The sequence below is a fragment of the Lepidochelys kempii genome, chromosome 1 (genome assembly GCF_965140265.1).
Source record: "Lepidochelys kempii isolate rLepKem1 chromosome 1, rLepKem1.hap2, whole genome shotgun sequence".
Lineage (NCBI taxonomy): Eukaryota > Metazoa > Chordata > Testudines > Cheloniidae > Lepidochelys > Lepidochelys kempii.
Window position 1 is genome coordinate 232,133,709 of NC_133256.1, and position 21,127 is coordinate 232,154,835.

The 21,127-nt window shown below is 40.3% G+C and overlaps 1 protein-coding gene across 4 annotated transcripts in view; it reads left to right on the forward strand.

The window, feature by feature from the left end:
- The window catches only part of ETNK1 (ethanolamine kinase 1), a 60,312-nt gene that overhangs the window by 21,924 nt on the left and 17,261 nt on the right, over positions 1-21,127 (forward strand). For all 4 annotated transcript variants that reach the window (XM_073318290.1, XM_073318298.1, XM_073318307.1 and 1 more), the window contains 4 exons: positions 9,617-9,876; positions 11,149-11,289; positions 11,859-12,001; positions 19,897-19,980. In XM_073318290.1, coding sequence (XP_073174391.1) covers positions 9,617-9,876; positions 11,149-11,289; positions 11,859-12,001; positions 19,897-19,980 — 628 coding nt within the window. The remainder of the gene's footprint in view (positions 1-9,616; positions 9,877-11,148; positions 11,290-11,858; positions 12,002-19,896; positions 19,981-21,127) is intronic.

The following is a 21,127-nucleotide window of genomic DNA, read 5'->3' on the forward strand; positions in this document are numbered from 1 at the left end:
ACGTTGTGGGGGTTCTAGATCTGGATCTGAATGCACAGAGCAATGGGACTCTGCAGGGGATCCAGGTGAAGGTGATTGGGACGGAGGGGGGTTGGGTGTGGAGAGATGGGGCTTGGCCGGGGGGGTCTGGGTGCTGGAGGAGTGCAGCTTGATGAGGTGGGGGTCCAGGTGGAGCTGGTTGGGGATCAGTGGGTTGGGGGACTCAGCAGAGAAGTCCAGGTGTAGGCGGGTAGGGCTTCTCAGGGTGAGGGTTCGATGGGCCTGCTTAAAAGGGGGGCCCCAGCTGCTACTAAGGGGATGCCGGATGCCAGGCTCCCGCTTCCCCTCCCACAATTCGCCTATCCTCTTTTCTTTCCCATCCCCTTCCCCCCATTTCCACATTCGCCTCCCCCTGCCCTATTCCACGCCTCCTTCTTCCCCTCACTCTCGCATTTCCCCCACCCCCCCTTACCCAGTCCCACCACAGGCATTCACTGTTGCACAGAAAACAGGAAGGCTCCTGGCACACAGAAGGGAAGTACAACTGGCACGAGGAACCAGGAGGTGGTGTTCAGCTGCAGAGTCAGCGGAGTCCTGACGCAGCCTCCTTCAGCTAGGCCGCTCTGCACGTGCCTCACCTCTGTTTGGGGGGGAGCGATCCCCCCAAAAAACTGCACCCATGCTCATCCCTGTCCCACGTTTCTTCCCCCCTCTTCTCCCAGTGCGGCTTCCCTGCCATTTTCTGCAAGGAAGTACAGGGATTCTGCAGAGGGGGGCCGTTTTCTGTGAGCGCATAGTCACAGAAGTTCCCCTGGAGTATTATTTAAACCACCTTAAGTAATTCCTCCTCTTCTGTGTTTATACCCTTCAAATAATTGTAGTTTGTTGTGTCCAGACTTGGACATTACTTAGCCTCACTATATATGAATTTGTATCTTCCTACTTCAGCTTCAGTAAGCCTTTCAGAACTCCTTTTAATTTGTCTAGCCTCATAATAATGAAGTGTTCAGAATTGAATCCTGTATTTCAGATGTGGTCACAACACACTATTGCCTTGCTTGAAGCCAAATATCACATCTATAACTTTCCTCTTTTATTTCTGATTTGTTTTGGGGGGAAACAACTTGTCGGAAGAAGTATTCTCTCTAAATTCATGCTTATTCTCAAGGTTCTATTATGCTTTAAAGATTAAGATTTTCTTTTTAATATTTGCTCCGTTTCTTTACTAGGGATATTTTACTAGTCAGTCAGAAATTCGCAGGATTAGTCTCTTTTTTTTTTCTTTTTTCTTTTTTTTTAAAGAATGGTCCTCTGTTTTTGCTTTCTTATTGAAAATTAGGAATATTCTGCAGCTCTTCAAAAAACAGTTGTTAAATTACATTCAGGGGTTTGTGGGGTTTGGTTTTTGTTCTTTTTTTAAGTTGAAGATCTTTGAGAAAGTCCATTGTGAAGGAAGGCATGTTGGCTGCCTGTTGTTCTACGTGTCCTTCCAGAGGAATTGTGTTCTCTTTCTTAACAGGAGTGTCTTTAGAATCCCCCAGCCTTATGTCACACTGGATTTAAAAAAAAGTTTTGAATATTAAATGTGGTGGAAGCAAGCCAATTGATGGAGTGGAATAATGGTTTTGTGGCAAAGTATTAGACTGGGATTTGGAGATCTGGGTAGTATTCAGAGCTCCCTGGTATAGCCTTTAGTACAGGGGTGGGCAGACTGCAGCCTGCGGGCTGCATCTGGCCTGTCAGGGCTTTGGATCTGGCCTGTGGGATTCCCAGCCCCACGCCGCTCCTGGAAGCGGCTGGCACTGCGGCCCTTGCGAGGGGACAGAGGGCTCCGTGCACTGCCCTCGCGTGCAGGCACTGCCCCCCCCACAGCGCCCAATGGCCTGGAATGGGGAACTGCGGCCATTGGGCGCTTCGGGGGAGGTACCCACAGGTGAGGGCAGTGCACGGACTGCGGGGACATGGTGTGGGCCGCTTCCCGGCACGGCGCAGGGCCAGGGCAGGCAGGGAGCCTGCCTTAGCCCTGCTGCGTGCCTCTGCTACCCTGGAAACACTCCAGGTATGTGGCGCAGGGCCAGAGCCCGCACCCCTCCTGCACCCCGCACCCAAACTCCCTGCCCTGAGACCCCTGTCGCACCCCTCCTGCACCCCAGCCACCTGCTCTGAGCCCCCTCCTGCACACCAACCCAGTGCCCTGAACTCCCTGCCACACCCCACATCCCTCCTGCATCCCAACCCCCTGCCCTGAGCCCCCTTCTGTACCCTGCACCACCTCCTGCACCCCAACCCCTTGCCCTGAGCCCCTTCCTGCACACCACACTGCCTCCCACACCCTGACCCCCTACCCCACACCTACATTCATGGCCCTGCATACAATTTTCCCACCCAGATGTGGCCCTCAGGCCAAAAAGGTTTTCCACTTCTTCTTTAGTAGATGTTTTAGATATTTTTATACCTACTCGTCATCTGTAAAATTGGATAATACTTCCTTTTTCAGTCTTGTCTGTTGAGATTGGAAGCCCAAGATGAAAATAATGCATATCTGCTCTACCTGAAGAGACTGCCACTAAATCATCAGTCCTACCTGTGACTCTTAACTACAACTCTGACTTATGCTATTGGATTTGCCAGGGGCAGGAAGAAGAAGAGGGATTGGAGGAAGAAAGACTATTTAGAAGTTGAAAATGGCAAATCCCAAAGGGACGTGGCCTCCTTGCAGATCAAGTGCCACCTGGGTCAATCTCTGGCTACGTCCTTAAGGTGGACAGTCTGGATATTTTCAGTTTGTCCATCACTGGCAATCTTACTGTGCCACCGCATCCTTTGGTGCCCACATTATTGCCAGTAGTGTAGTGCCATTCCTTGGTGTCAACAAATTCTGAAGTATTTATCTTCCATTCTAATATGTCCTTACTAAGAAAGCCGTCAAACCAAACTAATACTGATAGACGCAATTGCTAGGTTTGGCTTTCAGTATCCTTATTTCTGATCTTGTCCTGCCCCATAACATGGAGCAGCTTATGAAGATGGTGAGAGTCAAAAACATCAATCCAGTATTCTTCAGCCTTCCTCAGCGCTCATATTTCACTTTTGTACAACAGCACTTGTATACATGTGCATCTATAGATCTGCAGCTTTGTGATAAACTTGCTGTCACAGCATCCCCACAGATGCTACTGAAACATGACTGTGGCTGCTGTTATACAGACAACCACATCTTTAGAGCATCTTCCAGTACTGTCTGCGATACTGCTCTCATTATTCGAAAGTGCTGCCATGTAATTTGGTAGTTACAGTATGTCTGTAGTAATAAGAAAATGAGTTAAAAGAGAACAATCTAGGCTATGGCTCCTCTTTCCCTGTTCCAGCAAACATTGTATCTCACCCTTAATTATACCTTTTATTGTAGGGTGGGAGTTCATCTTCAGTATACGGAACTAAACAGGCTGCATTTTTAAAATTTTTGTTGTGAAACAGCAAACTAATCTGAAGTGGTTTATGTAATATCACTTATAAGAGAGGGAATTAAAAAAAGACAAATTTAATTAACCATCAAGATGTACATTAGAGTAATCATGTGATCTCATTATTGTAACTGTTCTCCTTCCTCTCCCCTTCCTCCATTTTTGTCCGTTTATAACCCTTTTGTTGTGTTCTGAATTTAGATAGTCCCTGACCTGGAAAACACAACAGTCTCTTAACTTTAGAGACAACATATGTTTCTCTGCTTTTTTTAATTTATCTTTTAAAAGGTACAGAGGTCCAGACTTTAAAGGAATCTAGATGTTGCAACACTGAGCATTGCAATGCCTGACTGACTTAGGTGCCTAAGTCACTTTTGAAAATAAAACTTTGTCTCCTACATCTGTTGGGCATTGCAATGCTGAACAGAGCAACTTCTAAGTACCTTTAAAAATCTGGGTCAGAATTCCCAACTCTGCTAGATCTGTGGTTGCACAAAGGCCTTTGTAATTGGAAAATTTAGATTTGCCCTTCCTATTGATTTTTGTTTCTAGGGCTGTAAAGCGATTAAAAAAATTAATCCTGCGATTAAAAATATTTTGGATGTTTTCTATATTTTCAAATATTGATTTCAGTTACAACACAGAATACAACATGTACAGTGCTCGCGTTATATTTATTTTTATTACAAGTATTTGCACTGTTAAAAAAACAAAAGAAATAGTATTTTTCAGTTCACCTCGTACAAGCACTGTAGTGCAGTCTCTTTGTCGTGAAATTACAACTTACAAATGTAGATTTTTTTTTTTGGTCACATAACTGCACTCAAAAACAAAACAATGTAAAACTTCAGAGTCTACAAGTCCACTCAGTTCTACTTCTTGTTCAGCCAATCGCTAAGACAAACAAGTTTGTTTACATTTGCAGGAGATAATGCAGCCCTCTTCTTGTTTACAATGTCACCTGAAAGTGAGAAGAGGCGTTCTCATGGCACTGTTGTAGCCAGCGTCACAAGACATTTATGTGCCAGATGTGCTAAAGATTCATATGTCCCTTCATGCTTCAAGCACCATTCAAGTGGACATGCATCCATGCTGATGATGGGTTCTTCTTGATAACAATCCAAACCAGTGCAGACTGACACATGTTCATTTTCATTATCTGATTCAGATGCCACCAACAGAAGGTTGATTTTCTTTTTGCGTGGTTTAGGTTCTGTAGTTTCTGCATTGAAGTGTTGCTCTTTTACGACTTTTGAAAACATACTCCGCACCACGTCCCTCTCAGATTATAGAAGACACTTCAGATTCTTAAACTTTGGGTTGAGTGCTGTAGGTATCTTTAGAAATCTCACATTGATACCTTTTCGTTTGGTCAGAACTGCAGTGAAAGTGTTCTTAAAATGAACATCATGTGCTGGGTCATCATCCAAGACTGCTATAACATGAAATATATGCAGAATGCGGGTAAAACTGAGCAGGGAACGTACCCCCAAGGAGTTCAGTCACAAATTTAATTAACGCATTATTTTTTTAACAAGCATCATCAGCATGGAAGCATGTCCTCTGGAATGGTGGCCAAAGCGTGAAGGGGCATACGGATGTTTCGCACATCTGGCACATAAATGTCTTGTGACGCTGGCTACAACAGTGCCATGAGAACGCCTGTTCTCACTTTCAGGTGACATTGTAAACAAGAAGTGGGCTGCATTATCTCCTGCAAATGTAAACAAACTTGTTTGTCTTAGCGATTGGCTGAACAAGAAGTAGGACTGAGTGGACTTGTAGACTCTGAAGGTTTACATGGTTTTGTTTTTGAGTGAAGTTATGTGACCAAAAAAAATCTACATTTGTAAGTTGCACTTTCACGACAAAGAGATTGCAATACAGTACTTGTATGAGGTGAATTGAAAAATACTATTTCTTTTGTTTATCATTTTTACTGTGCAAATATTTATAATAAAAATAATGTACACTTTGATTTCAGTTACAACACAGAATACAATCTATATGAAAATGTAGAAATACATCAAAAATATTTAATAAATTTCAATTGGTATTCTATTGTTTAACAGTGGATTAATCACAATTTATTTTTTTGAGTTAATCGCATGAGTTAACTGCGATTAATTGACTGCTCTAATTTTTTCCACTTAAAAAATTGTACGAGAATCCAGCCTCTAAGGCATATTGCTATAGCATACAAGGGGTGGGTCTGCCTTTAGTTATTCTGAAACGATGCTCAGAATTAAGTAAAGCTGTTCATTTTGAAAGCTGTAAAGTCTTCAACTAACACTTTATTGTAGTGTTCTGGAGATACTGTATCAACGTTTGAGAGGACCCTTGCATTATAAAGTGTTATTTCTCCAAGCACTTGGAACATCTTGAGAAAATTACTCATTGGGCTGAAACTTTCGTGCTTGGCAGGGCTCCAAGTGTACATACCAACATGCACATGTGGCGCACCACAGGTATGCAAGAAAGCAGTATGAAGACAGAGGAATGCAGCTGCATTCCTCTGTGTGAATGTGGGAGCCAATATGAGTCTCACCACTAAAACGAAAAGGAGTACTTGTGGCACCTTAGAGACTAACCAATTTATTTGAGCATAAGCTTTCGTGAGCTACAGCTCACTTCATCGGCTTTTTTTAGTGGAAAATTGTAAGAAGACTGTCAATTACTGTTTTAAAATTAATGTCAGCTGTTACTGGTAACACCTAAACTCTTAGTTTTGATTAGCGTACGTCACTTGTGCTGGCTCTTTATTCTTCTTTGCACTTTGCTCATCTTAGAAAATGAAATAGCTTAGTAGTCGGTTTCCTCGTAACTTACGCATTTGCACAATGGTGTAAAAGGTGGCTTGCAAAAACTACAGGGGAATTCAGACAAATGTGTTTTCAGTTTAAAAATTCATGAAAACCTTTCTATCAATGCTTATTGTAGCAAGTTTAACTAAGGTAAAATGGACTTTTTTAGGGGGTGGGGGTAACTGAAGACATAAATGTAATGGCATAAACAGCAATACAAAATTCTCTATACATACATATTATGGCTTCTGTGGGCCCATGACTTCAAATTTCTTGCCTCTCTTTTTCATTTAAAATTGCAGTGACCTTGCACTAAGTTGTTCTGTATTCTTGATAACATCTTGTTTCCAATCGCTTCTCCATTTGTTGTGCAGATTTTTTCCTAAAACTAGGCCTGTCACCTGAGAATTTAAGTTTTACTTTTCAAACACAGTTCTTACATTTCCCTGAGAAGTTGGATCTAATGAATTGAACCTTACTTATAAAGTTAGTCGTTACAAATTTCAACAAAACATCTTGCCAGAATTTGCTGATTTGTCAGACAAAGCATTCCATGTAACCCTGTTGATTTTGGTGAAAGTCCACTGGAAATCTGTCTGCCTGGTTTTCAGCCAGCTCGCCCACCCAACTTCCACCGGGTGCACTACTTCAGAGCCAGGGCAGCTTGCTGAGCAGACTACCCTGGCAATGGGGCTCCCAATAGACCTGAACAGAAAACTGTAATTCTTTTTTCATGGAGAATTCTGAAAATTTTTGGTGGTTCTTAAAGTGCTTATCAATGTATATTCCACTGTTGGTACACATTTACCCCAAGCACTTGTTTATTGTTTGTCATCCATGTCAGTTGAGGTCGCACCTATGTCTTGAGTGTCCTCATGCATCCCATTTTGACCCTCTAGTTGCATATTCTCTATTCTGTCTATTGATCAAAACAGCCTTTAGTAGCAATAATATCTGCTAGGAGGGTGTCAAGTTCCTCCCCCACTCTGAACTCTAGGGTACAGATGTGGGGACCTGCATGAAAACCTCCTAAGCTTACTTTCACTAGCTTAGGTTAAAACTTCTCCAAGGTACAAATTAATTTTATCCTTTGTCCCTGGATCTCCACTGCCACCACCAAACTCTAACTGGGTTTACTGGGAAAAGTAGTTTGGACATGTCTTTCCCCCCAAAATCCTCCCAACCCTTGCACCCCACTTCCTGGGAAAGGTTTGGTAAAAATCCTCACCAATTTGCATAGGTGACCACAGACCCAAACCCTTGGATCTGAGAACAATGAAAAAACATTCAGTTTTCTTACAAGAAGACTTTTAATAGAAATAGAAGTAAATAGAAGTAAAGGAATCACCTCTGTAAAATCAGGATGGTAGATACCTTACAGGGTAATTCGATTCAAAACATAGAGAATCCCTCTAGGCAAAACCTTAAGTTACAAAAAAGACACACAGACAGAAATAGTCATTCTATTCCACACAGTTCTTTTCTCAGCCATTTAAAGAAATCATAATCTAACACATACCTAGCTAGATTACTTACTAAAAGTTCTAAGACTCCATTCCTGGTCTATCCCCGGCAAAAGCAGCATACTGACAGACACAGACCCTTTGTTTCTCTCCCTTCTCCCAGCTTTTGAAAGTATCTTGTCTCCTCATTGGTCATTTTGGTCAGGTGCCAGCGAGGTTACCTTTAGCTTCTTAACCCTTTACAGGTGAGAGGATTTTTCCCCTGGCCAGGAGGGATTTTAAAGGGGTTTACCCTTCCCTTTATATTTATGACAGAGGGTGAGGAAGATACAAGCACTCTCGGTAGGACCTCCACGCACAGAATTTCATAAAGACAGGATGACCTTGATATCTCACCCAAAGTTCTTGCTAGATGTAGCCCCTGACCTCTGTCACAGTCAGGTAATACTTATGCCTGTTTTCTTTCCCAAGCCACATTCCAGCAAAAGGGAGCTAAGCATCACATTTTCTATGTACTTTGGGCACCTGCCTTCTACTTTGACAGGACCTGAGCCATTTTTGATTTCCTCTAGATAGGATAAAAAATCAGGCACAAAGACTTTATTAGATTTCTACCTACATTAAATATGGCGATGATTTAACCAACAAAGACCCTCCGTTGAGTGTTACTGCGCATTCAACAAGAGTTCAAGCAGCTTCTGAAGCTCTTTGATGGGTGTTCCAGTACTGGAGATGTAGGACAGGTACTTGCGATTCAGTATGTATGTTCACCGAACATCACTGCATAATAGCAGCATTGAGCTCTGATGCTCACTCCTGCATGGCTGTCTCTCGGTCATTGTTCAGGTCGACTCCTATCACCCACCACTTGTGATCTAGGTTGCTGCTTGAGTTAACAGCAGCGGAATATAATGTGGACAAGCACTTGAATGAATGGTTGTCCCTATGTATTTTGTGACCTGCCCTCCTTCCCTGCTAATCAAATCCTAAAACACAAGCATTCTGCATTGGTTGGGGCCATCCCTCAGGTAGGAGGCTTAAGGACACTGAAGGTACAGGTCGGACCCAACAGAGACATTGCTGACCAAAACAATCTGAACTGGGGTACATGCACACCAAATGTGGAATGTATACGGACAACCCCTTACAGTAACTGCGGTCCTTTTAGATGTAAAAAGAAAAGGAGTACTTGTGGCACCTTAGAGACTAACCAATTTATCATGCTCAGATAAATTGGTTAGTCTCTAAGGTGCCACAAGTACTCCTTTTCTTTTTGCGAATACAGACTAACACGGCTGTTACTCTGAAACCTTTTAGATGTACGTAACAGGGCTTTTTTGTCCTGACATAGAACAAAACCAAATTTTGAAATCTTAAAATCCTCCTCAAAATGGAATTACTGTTCTCTGCCTAGCTCTGTTTGTTTGTTTGTTTGAAAAACTCCAATAAAATGTCTGAAATCCTGTTTTGTTGAGGGGGAGGATCGTGTTGCTGAACAGATCTCAAAGCAGTTGCTTATCTGAAAACTCATATTACAGACCTACTTTGATGTATGTAGCATTTCTTAGTTCTAGTGTCTTTCTCCTCTCTCTCTCCTTATGGCTTGTTAGTCAGAAAATATCTTGAAATGCCCTTTTAAAACGAAATATGCATCTTTCCAGAGTACTTAGTTTTCCACATCTGTGTTTTTTAAAGATTGTTTAAAATGTACAGACTAGCAAATATCTTTGTTATAACAGTTGTTTCTGTTCAACCTGAGTCAATAATTCATTTAAAAAATCCACAGGGATTAAGGGTGATCCATTAAGTAGAAAAACTTCCACCCGTCTTTCCCATTTTTCTGAAGCACATACAAATGGGCAAATATAGAATCATTGATTGGTTACGTATTATTTTTATATTACAGCTGTTCACAGATGGAATCACCAACAAGCTTATTGGTTGCTATGTGGGTGATGCAATGGATGATGTGGTTTTAGTTAGAATCTATGGAAACAAGACCGAGTTGTTAGTAGATCGAGATGAGGAAGTGAAAAGTTTCCGGGTGTTGCAGGCCCATGGCTGTGCGCCACAACTCTACTGTACTTTCAGTAATGGTCTGTGCTACGAGTTCATGCAGGGAGAAGCACTGGATCCAGAGCACGTCTGCAACCCAGATATATTCAGGTAAACATCTTCAAAACTATTTAAAACTCTAGAGTGCATTTTGGGAAACGAATGTCTAGCGCCGTACCACATTCATGGCCATGAAAAACGTGTCACGAACGGTGAAATCTGGTCTCCCACCATGAAATCTGGTCTTGTGTGCTTTTACCCTATGCTATACAGATTTCACGGGGGAGACCAGCATTTCTCAAATTGGGGGTCCTGACCCAAAAGGGAGTTGTAGGGGGGCCACAAGGTTATTTTAGAGAGGTCACGGTATTGCCACCCTTACTTCTGCACTGCCTTCAGAGCTGGGTGCCCGGAGAGCGGTGGCTGTTGGTCTGGGCACCCAGCTCTGAAGATAGCGCCCTGCCAACAGCAGTGCAGAAATAAGGATGGCAATACCATACCATGCCACCCTTACTTCTGCATTGCACTGGTGATGGCGGCTCTGCCTTCAGAGCTGGGCTCCTGGCCAGCAGTTGCCGCTTTCCAGCTGCTCAGCTCTGAAAGCCGAACCGCCACCAACAGTAGCACAGAAGTAAGGGTAGCAGTACCGCAACCCCCCTCACCCCCTTACAATAACCTTGTGACCCCCCCACAATTCCTTTTTGGGTCAGGATCCCTACAATTACAACACCATGCAATTTCAGATTTAAATAGCTGAAATCCATTACATTTATGATTTTTAAAATCCTGTGACCGTGAATTTGGTCGGGCCCTACCTATGCATAGGAAAGTTGTCAATGTGGAGCATGCTGTTGGTAACCATACACAGAAGAACTTACGGAGGTGACTTACTGTGTACACATTTTATTATCCAAATTCTCTTCTGTGCAACAAGCTAGTGTTCTCCCTCCATGTAGCCATGATAGCTCACTGTTTCCCCTCCAGTTTGGAAGGATCAGACTTGGGTCTTGTAGGTAGTCTGCTCCCTCCTCCCCCAGCAGGCCACAGGGCACCGTTTTAGGAGTAAGGAAGTGCAGATGAGCTTTTTCTGCCAGTGCTTAACTCTTTCTAGCCATCTCCCTTGTCTCCCACATGCCCTTGCTCCTCTCAGTTATAAAGCATATATGTTTTTGGGAAACAAACTTTTTGAAGGAAATTGTGTGACTTGTATACTCCCTGATGAAATTTTAAATTTCAAGTAAAAGGTCACCAATAAGACAAATATAAAAAATGGGATTTAAATGTCAAAAAGCAATAATTAACTACCAAATGCTTTTTGGCAATCTGCTTGTAACCAGTTCAAAAGAAAGAATGTAGTAGTACAGTAACCTTTATATCTTACAGACTCATAGCCAGGCAGCTTGCTAAAATCCATGCTATTCATGCACACAATGGATGGATCCCCAAATCTAACTTGTGGCTGAAGATGGGGAAATATTTCTCACTCATACCTACAGAATTTACAGATGAGGAAGTAAATAAACGGTAAGTGTTTACTTCTTTAATAACTTATTTAATTGTCTCAGTTTTCGTCACATACCTTATATTAACCAGCTGGGGGGAAAACATAACCGGCGTTTTTTTAGACACCCCATTCCCCCAACTCCATATCAATTTCCTTGTAAATGCTACGAAGAAGCAGAATAAAGTGATGGGTTTGCCCATCCTTTCTAATTTTTTGGCCACATTCTTCCTCCAAATCTGCTCTTTCTTTTCCACTTGAAAAGTGTATGCATTACTAGTCTTGTGTTCTCCTCCCACAACTAGGACTATAGTATCGTATTGTCAGAGAGTCAGGTTGTTCTTAAAGCAGTCACCTTTGGAAAAGTAATAGGAATTCTTGCCTTCCTTCGATCTTTTGTTGCCGTGACTTCACTACAAGAGTGAGCAGTGAAATCTGCACTAAGATGGCTCACTCAATTATCTGTTGAAATAATGGGAATACAGCAAATAACCGATCAAGTGCACTAATGTATAAATTTCTATATATAATGCCTTTATTATTAACACTATGCTCAGAAAAGAAACTTTTAAATTTTTTTGAACCCCAAAAGGTTCTTAAGTGATGTTCCAAGTCCTCAAATCCTTCAGGAAGAGATGGCCTGGATGAAGGAGAGACTGTCAAATCTAGGATCCCCAGTGGTGCTTTGCCACAATGACCTGTTGTGTAAGAATATTATCTACAACGAGAAACAAGGTAGGTATTGAACACAGCAGTAAGTAGTGTTTCATTCCATACCTGTGTTGTATTTCTATTCTGTGGCAGTTGTCTTAGGGTGGGTGTAGAATTATAATTCAAATTCATTTAATCACTGATGACTTTTTACTAATGGTAGTAAGTAAAGTAAATTTGCTGCTTGAAATCAAAGTTCAATGTAATGGTAGCAGTATTTTTATAAATATATGAACTGTCTTAGCAGCTATAACCATAATTTTAATTCTGAAATGTTTAATTTTAATTCTGAAATGTTTTTAGCATGTGGAGAAAAATCTTTATATTCTTATTTTCACTGTAATGATTTAGTCTGTAAAAGTAGATTTCAAAGATCAAATTGTCTTTTTGTCTTTGTAATTTAATAGAAATCTCATATACATTTAGAAAAGGTTGTCAGTCATTCAACAACCTTAGGAGATAATGTCTCCAGGTTACGTTGTATTATCGATATATTATTCTGATTTGTCAGATACATTGGTGCCAAGGAGGAGTTCCCAGGGTGTAGTATCATAATGATACTTATGCTACTTTCAGTGGCTCAGTTTATATCCTGAATATGAGGTACATAGGCATCTTAATGTTGAAGATATTTTTGTAAATTTTATTTTTTAATTCAGAGGTAGGCAGTAGGCTTATCTTGGAAATGGCAAATCAAATCTTTGTTCATTATTTTCAGATGTTGTAAATATTTGAACTCTTGAAAGGAATCCTTGTATTTAAAAACAAAACAAAACCAAAAAGCTAGGACTATCAAAAGTTCTCATAGAAAATCTTAATTCCTTTTAAGGTTTGGTTGTTTAGTGGTTTGAGGTTCGGTTACTAAATGATACATTCAACAGGCAAACATGGTGAACCAACAGTAAATTTGGGACATTGAAAACAGGGATATTATGGTGCAGAAAAATGCTTTATCGAGACTAGTACCTCAATTTTCCACATCCCCCTCCCAAATCCCCAGATGTCTGTGAACTGAACTGAAAGTAACAAGTTAATTTTGTAGAAGCATGTTGGTGGTTGTAGGGAAGCTTACAATTGAGATAGTGAAGACTTTCTCTTTATTGAGAAGTATTTAATTTCAGATTTGTCTGAGTAATTTAATATTATCTTGTAATTTATCACTTGAATGACAATTAGCTTACCACTAAAGCCAACATATTTGTTTGAAGTCATTAAAATGAATGTGAACAGCATTTAAGGTGTTCTCTATCAGACATTCAGCAGTAATTGAGGCCTCACGTCTTAGTTTATGTGCCTTACAACTTGCATACAATTTGATACAAAACAAATATTGAAGTTGCTTCTGATTTGAAAAGTGGCTGTGTACATCATTTCTACATCAACTGTGCTCCTTCGACATGTACAAATAAAAAGAGCTCTTTTAGCTGCAATCCATAGATATGCAACCTCTCTTCTGAGTTAAGTCTTTCCTTCTTGCACATAAATACTTGTGCTATATGTTCTGCAGGCCAGAGTAGCCATCAATGACACCTTTGCAGCACCATCGCTTTCCAGTTTATGCTCTTGCATGCCCATGCAGTTCTATTAATTTTAATGGGTTTGCACAGTTCTAACTATTGAGTAGGAGTTAGTAAGCAATTCTGTTGATGTTTTTGAAAGGGGAAAAAACTTCAGTTGTTGACTCTGCAGTACTACTAGGAATTAAAAAGGGGATAAAAAATTATTTTTGTCACTAAAGTCAACAGATCTTGTTCTGAATACACAGATCAGACCTACTGAGAAAGGATGCTATTTTTAGTCACTTTTCATAATAGAACCATGTTTTAGCGTAAAGTTCTTAAACAAAAACAATAATTCAGTTAAATGTTCACTATCACGGTTGATAAGCTTGACATTCCCACTTTGAAAACAAATGCTATATGCTTCTCTTTTTTATAAACAGAGTGGAGGAAAAAAACAATGCCAGCAGTGCATCACTTATGAGCAAACCTACAATAACCAGTGTGTGAGTGTTTAGTGTTTGGGGACAAGGTGGGGCGGAGGGAGGAATCTGAATGTAAAGCACTTAGGCTTAGAGCTGGTTGTAAATAATTGAATGGGAAACGATTTGAAAGTATATGCCATAGCAAGACTGTGTCCATTAAAGCTTACATGCTTGAATATTGCAGCACATCATGTACGTTGTTGTAAGAACTCTGCAATACCGAGATACAACAGGTACTATTCTTATAGTAACCAAACCTCAATGCCATCTGAAAAATGAGTTTTTGTATATTGTGAAAGCTGTGTATTTTGTACTGTACACTTTTTTACAGTGCAAAACTTTATAAACCCATGTTACATAGTACAGTCTTAGAAGGAGGAACTTCATCTTTATTTTTGAAGTGGAAACTCAGCTTTAACTTTAACTGCAAATAAACATGAATCATATCAAGTATGTTCAGCCAATTCAAGATCCTTTAAAAAAAATACTCTTAAAAAATTAAGTATCAGCTTCCAATTAATTCTTCTTTGAAGCTGCTTTAATAAGAGCACAAAGAACAATCTTAAAGATGCAGTTCACTTTCTGGAGTTGTTACTGGCCTAAATATAGGAAGCTAGCTAAAAGTTCTGATTATGCAGCAGTGTTCGTATCTGTTCTTTCAATCTTGCCTTGATCTGCTCTCTAAAGAGGCTGGGTCTTAACCAGCACAAACAGAATCCATAATTCACCATTGGTGTTTGTAGCACTTTCATCAGCATGTTGTCTAGTCATGCTTAGGCCAAGTGTAATCAACATACGGTTTAAAAAACCACAGGTAGTCAGTTTACACTAGTGCTCTCAGAGTAGACTGGCCCACCATTGTTTATCCCAGAGACAGGTAAACTTTTTGGACTGAGAACTGCATCGGCTTTCCGAAATTTTATGGAGGCCTGGTTAGGGGAGGCTGTGCCTCCCCAAACAGCCAAGCGTGGCCCGGCCCCCACCCCATATCCAAACCCCTCCTGCTTCTCACCCACGTGATGGTCCCCCAGGGACTCCTGCCCCATCCAACCCCCCCTGTTCCCTGACGACCCCCCCAGGATTCCTTCCCCATCCACCCTCCTGTGCTCCCTGTCCTCTGGTTGCCCCACCACCACCGCATCCAACCCCACTCTCCTTCCTGACTGCCCCCCTGGGAACCCTGCCCTCATTCAACAGCAGGGGAGGGGCTGGGGGCTAGCTTCCCAGGCCAGGACCTCCGGGGCCGGGCAGGAGGGCCCCGTGGGCCGAATGTGGTCCACAGGCCATAGTTTGCCCACCTCTGGTTTATCCCAACTTTTTAACTCCACTCTGTCAAAGACTATACTTAATTTCCAGTTTACACAGAGTTTTAAAACTTGGTAGACATTAAAAAAAGATTGACATATATACATACAGAAAAAACATACTTTGTCACCGATGGCTTTAAGAATTCTTAAACCTGAACATCTAACCCTCTTTCCAAAGAGAGACTGAAATAAATGTGGAACTCTAGCATGGTTAAATGGAGTGCATCACTCATTTGATGGATTGAATTTGTTCACACTGTGGCTCAGAGAAATTTGCCTCTTGCTGCTTTGTTAACGTCTGCTTTAATCGCTCCGGATATGAAAATTTTCAATAGTGATACCTTACATAACAGATTTATAATTGCCTAGAAGACTTGTTTTCTGAAAGAAATAGCTCACAGTTTCACTTCATTTCTTGCCCTTGAATAGATCTTGATGTGTGATCTATGGTTTTAAATTTAAGTAACTGACAGTTGGAAGGCATTTATTTATAGCCCTTTTGTCCTGATGCTCTTGCCTTTTTTTTTTTTTTTGTAATAAAATTTGAGCAGGAGTTTCCAAAGTCTCTTCTGGACTCTCCCAGTATGCTCAGATACCTTATTACTAATGCTTGTCTGCATCAGATTTCTTTCCAACACTTCTAGAATATCTTCAGTTACTCCTCACTTTTCTTAATCGTGGCAAATATTTTTTTAAAATACCTTAACATTAGGCACCTACATAAGCGGCTTGACTTTTGAAAAGTGCTGACCACTTAACAGATTCCATTGATGGTTGTTATTCAGCACTTCTAGAAATCAGGTCACTGTAACTAGGTGCCCGAATTAAGTGTTCTACTTAAAAAAAACCAAAACCACTTTGGGTGAACATATTTTAGTGTGTGTCCCGGAGATGGTATCTGTTCTGTGGTGCTGGTTTTGTAGTGACGCTCTCATCACAACAAGGTGATACACCCTGCTACATTCAGCTTTGTTTAGTTCAGGCTTTCTCAAACCTTTTCGTTGTACCGCTCGCTCTTAGTAAAAGAGATTATCTCGCAGGCCACTTCCGTTCACATTTACTATCACAAGTCATCTCTTCTCCTGTTCATGATTACACAATATTCATACAGCAGTGGCTTATAACAGGGGAGTAGAAAAGTTTGTTGAACTATCTATAGTGCAATAAAGAGCTGCTAGAAAAAGGAGCGTCATCATTTCTTGACTGTCAGCTCTTTGAAGACTGTCAGCAAATCCCCTGTGAATCACCCAACCTCTGATTTCAGTTAATAAAAACAATTTTATATGCATGAAACAGAAAATGACATGCACATTGCAGATCATACATTCATTTTTATATGAACAGTGAAATAGTGTGTAGCCTGATACAATACATCTAATTGCCTTTCGGATATAGAGTGTTAGAGATTTTGAGAGTTTAACTACTGTATGCTTCAATTTGAAATATCTTCTATCTGGATGAACTCCACAGTGGACAATAGTACACAATTAGGGTATAACACTTTAATAGGTTGTACAATCCACAAGTGTACTTCATGTATTGGATTTCTGTTTTAGGGAGAAGTTTTTAGTAATAGTCAGCATTGCCCTAGCTGTTCCTACTGAAGTCAACGGGAGTAGACTTAGACATTTTACAAATCCCAATCTAAAAGACTTATACACTGCTAGTAGCTCAGAGTTCATCATACTGGAAACTAGTTGCTCCTCTGGATGAATTCATCTTTACTAATTCTTAGAGTATATTCCTATAATTTTAAACATAAATTAATCTAAAGAGTACAATGATAACATAATACAAGTCAGTTCACTTTCTCTTTATCACCTGCCTTATTTTAGAGCAAAATGTTATAATAAAAATTAATGAAGTGATTCTGTCTGTCCATACTTTCTTGACACAGAATTGAAGGGAACTGTGCATCTTTAACCTTAATATTTGTTGAAAAAATTAAATTTAAGGTTGAGTTCCACTGTAGAATGGGTCTGAAAAAGGAGAGCAGTAAAATGCAGAACTTTTCTTTTTAAAGTTTTGTGTCATTTCAAATGTGAGTGTGCCAAATTTTCTTCATCTGCTACAGATTAGGTATGCCATTGTTGCTGCCATGTGGCGGCGTGCACCGTGCTACTTAAACGCACTGACTGGAGGTTTATCGCATCAATTGTTCACGTGCACCTCCCCCAAAGGAGAGCACAGAGCCTGGTAACAGCCTCATCTGTATCTTGTTAGCTTCATATTCTTATTTTATAAACCGTTAACTATAACTGGCAATAACAGTTTTAAATAAAGGCTAGCTATAATCAAAATAATGGCACTGCAGTCTGAGATTAAAATTTGAATTAAAAACACTTTTTAAAGTATGTCTTAAGTTGATATTTCGCAAGCAGGCTTTTTACCTGCCATTTTTTTCTGCTTTATATGCAAAATCCTGAATACAAGAGAGTTTAAATGATTGGAATTTGTACGGGCTAGTTCAATCATATGACAAAACAAATATTAACCAGGGTTGGGCTGTGCATTTTTATTGGTTTATATTTAACAGATGAGCTTTAGAGGTTATATGTGCTTAAATCTACAGCACTATTAAGGAACCAGCAAGAAACATGTTATTTATTTCATGGACTTGTCACCCTGAAAACTCCAATTAAGCTGTGACTTTGCTATGAGATCTTGGACTGCAGCCCTTGTAAAATCAATTTCCAGTGCTTTCAATAGTTTTAACAGCTTTTAAGTCATGAGAACTTCTTATCATGCACTGCTGGCTGGGTGTTCTCTGTGAAGGGTGCTCTGCTTTAGTCACTTCCCTGGGTTGGTCTGACTGAGAACATACTTGTTAACCTTCCAGGCAGGTTGCAAAGCCCACTTCTCCTTCTCCCTTCCCCCCCACCCCCGGTGGAGGGAAGCATGAGGTGAGGGTTGGGGGGCTGGTAAATATTTAAGTAGTCTTCTTATATTTATTGTCTGTTAATTTTATGGGATAGATGCCTAGGCTATAGGATGGGTGCTTATTGACACATTTTACACAATTGAATAAATAAATATGTGGCATGGGTGGCAACATGTGTAATGGCACTGACTGAAATCTTAAATACTTGCTGCTGCATGCTGTTTCTAAAAAAAGACTACCAAAGTACTCTGTGCAGAAGGTAACTGGAGGAATGCATGCTCATGGACACTTCTTATAACACATTTTAACTTGTCCAGTTTTAAACTCCTTCAGTCTTTTAAGAAAGTATCAGCTGCAATGTAGTTGGGTTAAAATATTTCCCCATATCTCCTAAAAGGTTATAATTCAGATCAAACTTAAAATATTTTTCTGATTTAAGATTAGTGTTAAATTTGCTCAAGGATTCAACTTTTAGTTTTGGCTTCAAGAGAGAATAGTCAACATTAGTAATTGTAAGATTATTTGCTTCATTATTATGGCTTAATATGGATTAAAATCATTACTTCAGAAAGGTCTCTGAAATTTGTAGTACAACCATTTAGCAAGGGTAAACTTGTAGAAAGACAACACAACTAGATAGATACGGAGGAACAATCAGGCAGCTTGGAAGGAGTTTAATAGTTACAACATATTTCAAGAGTATAGTTTAATTGAATGACCGTTAGTAGTTATTAAAGCTCAATATGGAGAAATACAAAATTGAAATCTGAACACGTTTGAGGTGGGTACTATTGAGTAGTCAGAAATATATACCACCTGCACTCAGACAATTATAGTAGTTGATAGTGTGTTTTTTTCTGAGACTGCAAGAGCAGTAGCAATCCTGTCTAGCTTATATTAAAACCTGACTTCCAGGTGTCCGTGTGACTATTGCCGTGGGGTGGATTTTCTAGAGGAGACTCAAAGGCTGTACTGTCTGGACGTGATGCACTTCCCATAACTGCCCTCCCCGTTGGCCAGCTAAACTTGTTGTAAAAAGCCATTAAGCAGAAAGGGAGCATTTGGGGTAGCACTGCTGCTTTTGTCCACGCGTACTTTATGCCGTAAGGCGTCTGTTACTTAATATCTGCAGGCACTTTGGTTTTGAGACGGGTATTCAAACATGGCATGCCATTGCTTGAAATAACACTGAATTCATAACGCCATCATCAAAACCAGAAGATTGCTGAATAATTGGGGAAACGCTGTCTTGCGAAAGATGACTGTGTGTGCGCTACATGTATTCTGTAGTCAGGTTGCACTACTTGTTTGTCAAGAAAGTAGTTGGGATTACTTAGACCCCTATAACTCTGCTCGCTAAAAAGTAATGGACAAGTAATCTGTATTTGTAGCTACTGTTAGAATGAAAGGAGTCTTTTTATATAGTATTTCTCATTAGAACGGAATCTGAGTTTCTCAGGTAACTGATGCCCTCTTGTGGTAGAAATGGAAACCTGCAATAGCTATTTTGATTCTAAATTACATAGTAAAATACTGAAGCAAGCTGTTGATCAGATTGTATATCTTCTGTCAAATGAAGCTCATGCCATAAAATTCACAGCCTTACCCTGGAGTGTCTCAAGAGTGCATGCAAATGGGCACAAACAGTGAGACTGAAATGTTGGCAGATGTCTAGGGACAGCATTGAATTAGGGCATTGGTTTGTTTGTTATGGATTCTTACGTTTTCATGTTTGTGTCTCATATAGGTGATGTACAATTCATTGATTATGAGTACTCGGGATACAACTACCTGGCTTATGATATTGGAAATCATTTCAATGAGTTTGCAGGTAAGAAATGAATTGCCCATTTAAAAGTTAATTGGTAATAAAACAATGAATCTTTTTGTTCTTTTATATAGTGCCTTTCATCAGAGGATCGCAAAACTGTGACCCTAATAAACCCCTCAGTGCCAACTGGCAAAGGCTTCACTGTTCTGTAATAGCAACTCCCATAGGCCTGTCAAACTCACTACACGCAACACATTGTTTTTATAGCATTTATCCCTAAGTATTGTCACATAAAGATCTCAAATGAAAGTCAGGATCTTGCTGGTCACATATTGTGTGAAATGTATGTACTGATACGTCTGTATACTGAAAATATGCTCTTATAGTTTATACCAAGGTGTTACTCCCCAGGAGACATGAGAAACTGATTTCTTACCAGACCTTAGATGTTTATCCATCTGTCCTTTGAAATGTAAATTGAGTATTGTCTTATTCACAATCACCAGTCTGAGCTAAATGCATATGGAGGCTTGTGAGATTTAAGAAAAATAGAGGAACAGCATGGGGAAAAGAGCTTTGTCTAGGGGCACACTTTAAAGGTTTATTGGAGTATAACGGGGGTCAGGGACAGAACCCTGTTATCCTGTACTTGAGGAATTAATCAGGCAGAGCAGTTATGTTAGTGAAAACAGGATCCCAACTTGTCCTGATTGGAAATGCTGCAAGATAGCTTTTGGGTGAGATAAGATTGCTTTTAGACAGATGGTTAGCCTATTAAAGTTAAGTTTAGTCTAGTAAGAAGCGTGTTATACTTTGTTTTATGTGTAACCATTTCTGTTTCCACTTGTTATCCTTATCTCTTAAATTTTAGTCTTTGATAATATATTTATGATGGTTTCACTATGCCTATATCTCAGTTCTGTGATTTTATAAAGAATCTGATCCTGAGTTGTACCAGTCAACCTGTGTGTACACTGATCCTTTGGGGATATCTTAGTTGGTAATTTCTGTGAGTGTTCTGTGATAAGGGCTGGATACTACAGAGGGACTCTTTCAGTGGAGCTTGGGAGCTGGGGTACACCTTTGGTAACCTGCAAGGCAAAGTAAGGGCTGGCATAGCCTGAGGAAATATTTTGGGTTCCTAACAGAGTGGTGAGGTCAGGGAGCACAAGCAAATCTTGTTCTCACTGGTGGCAAGGAGATAAGG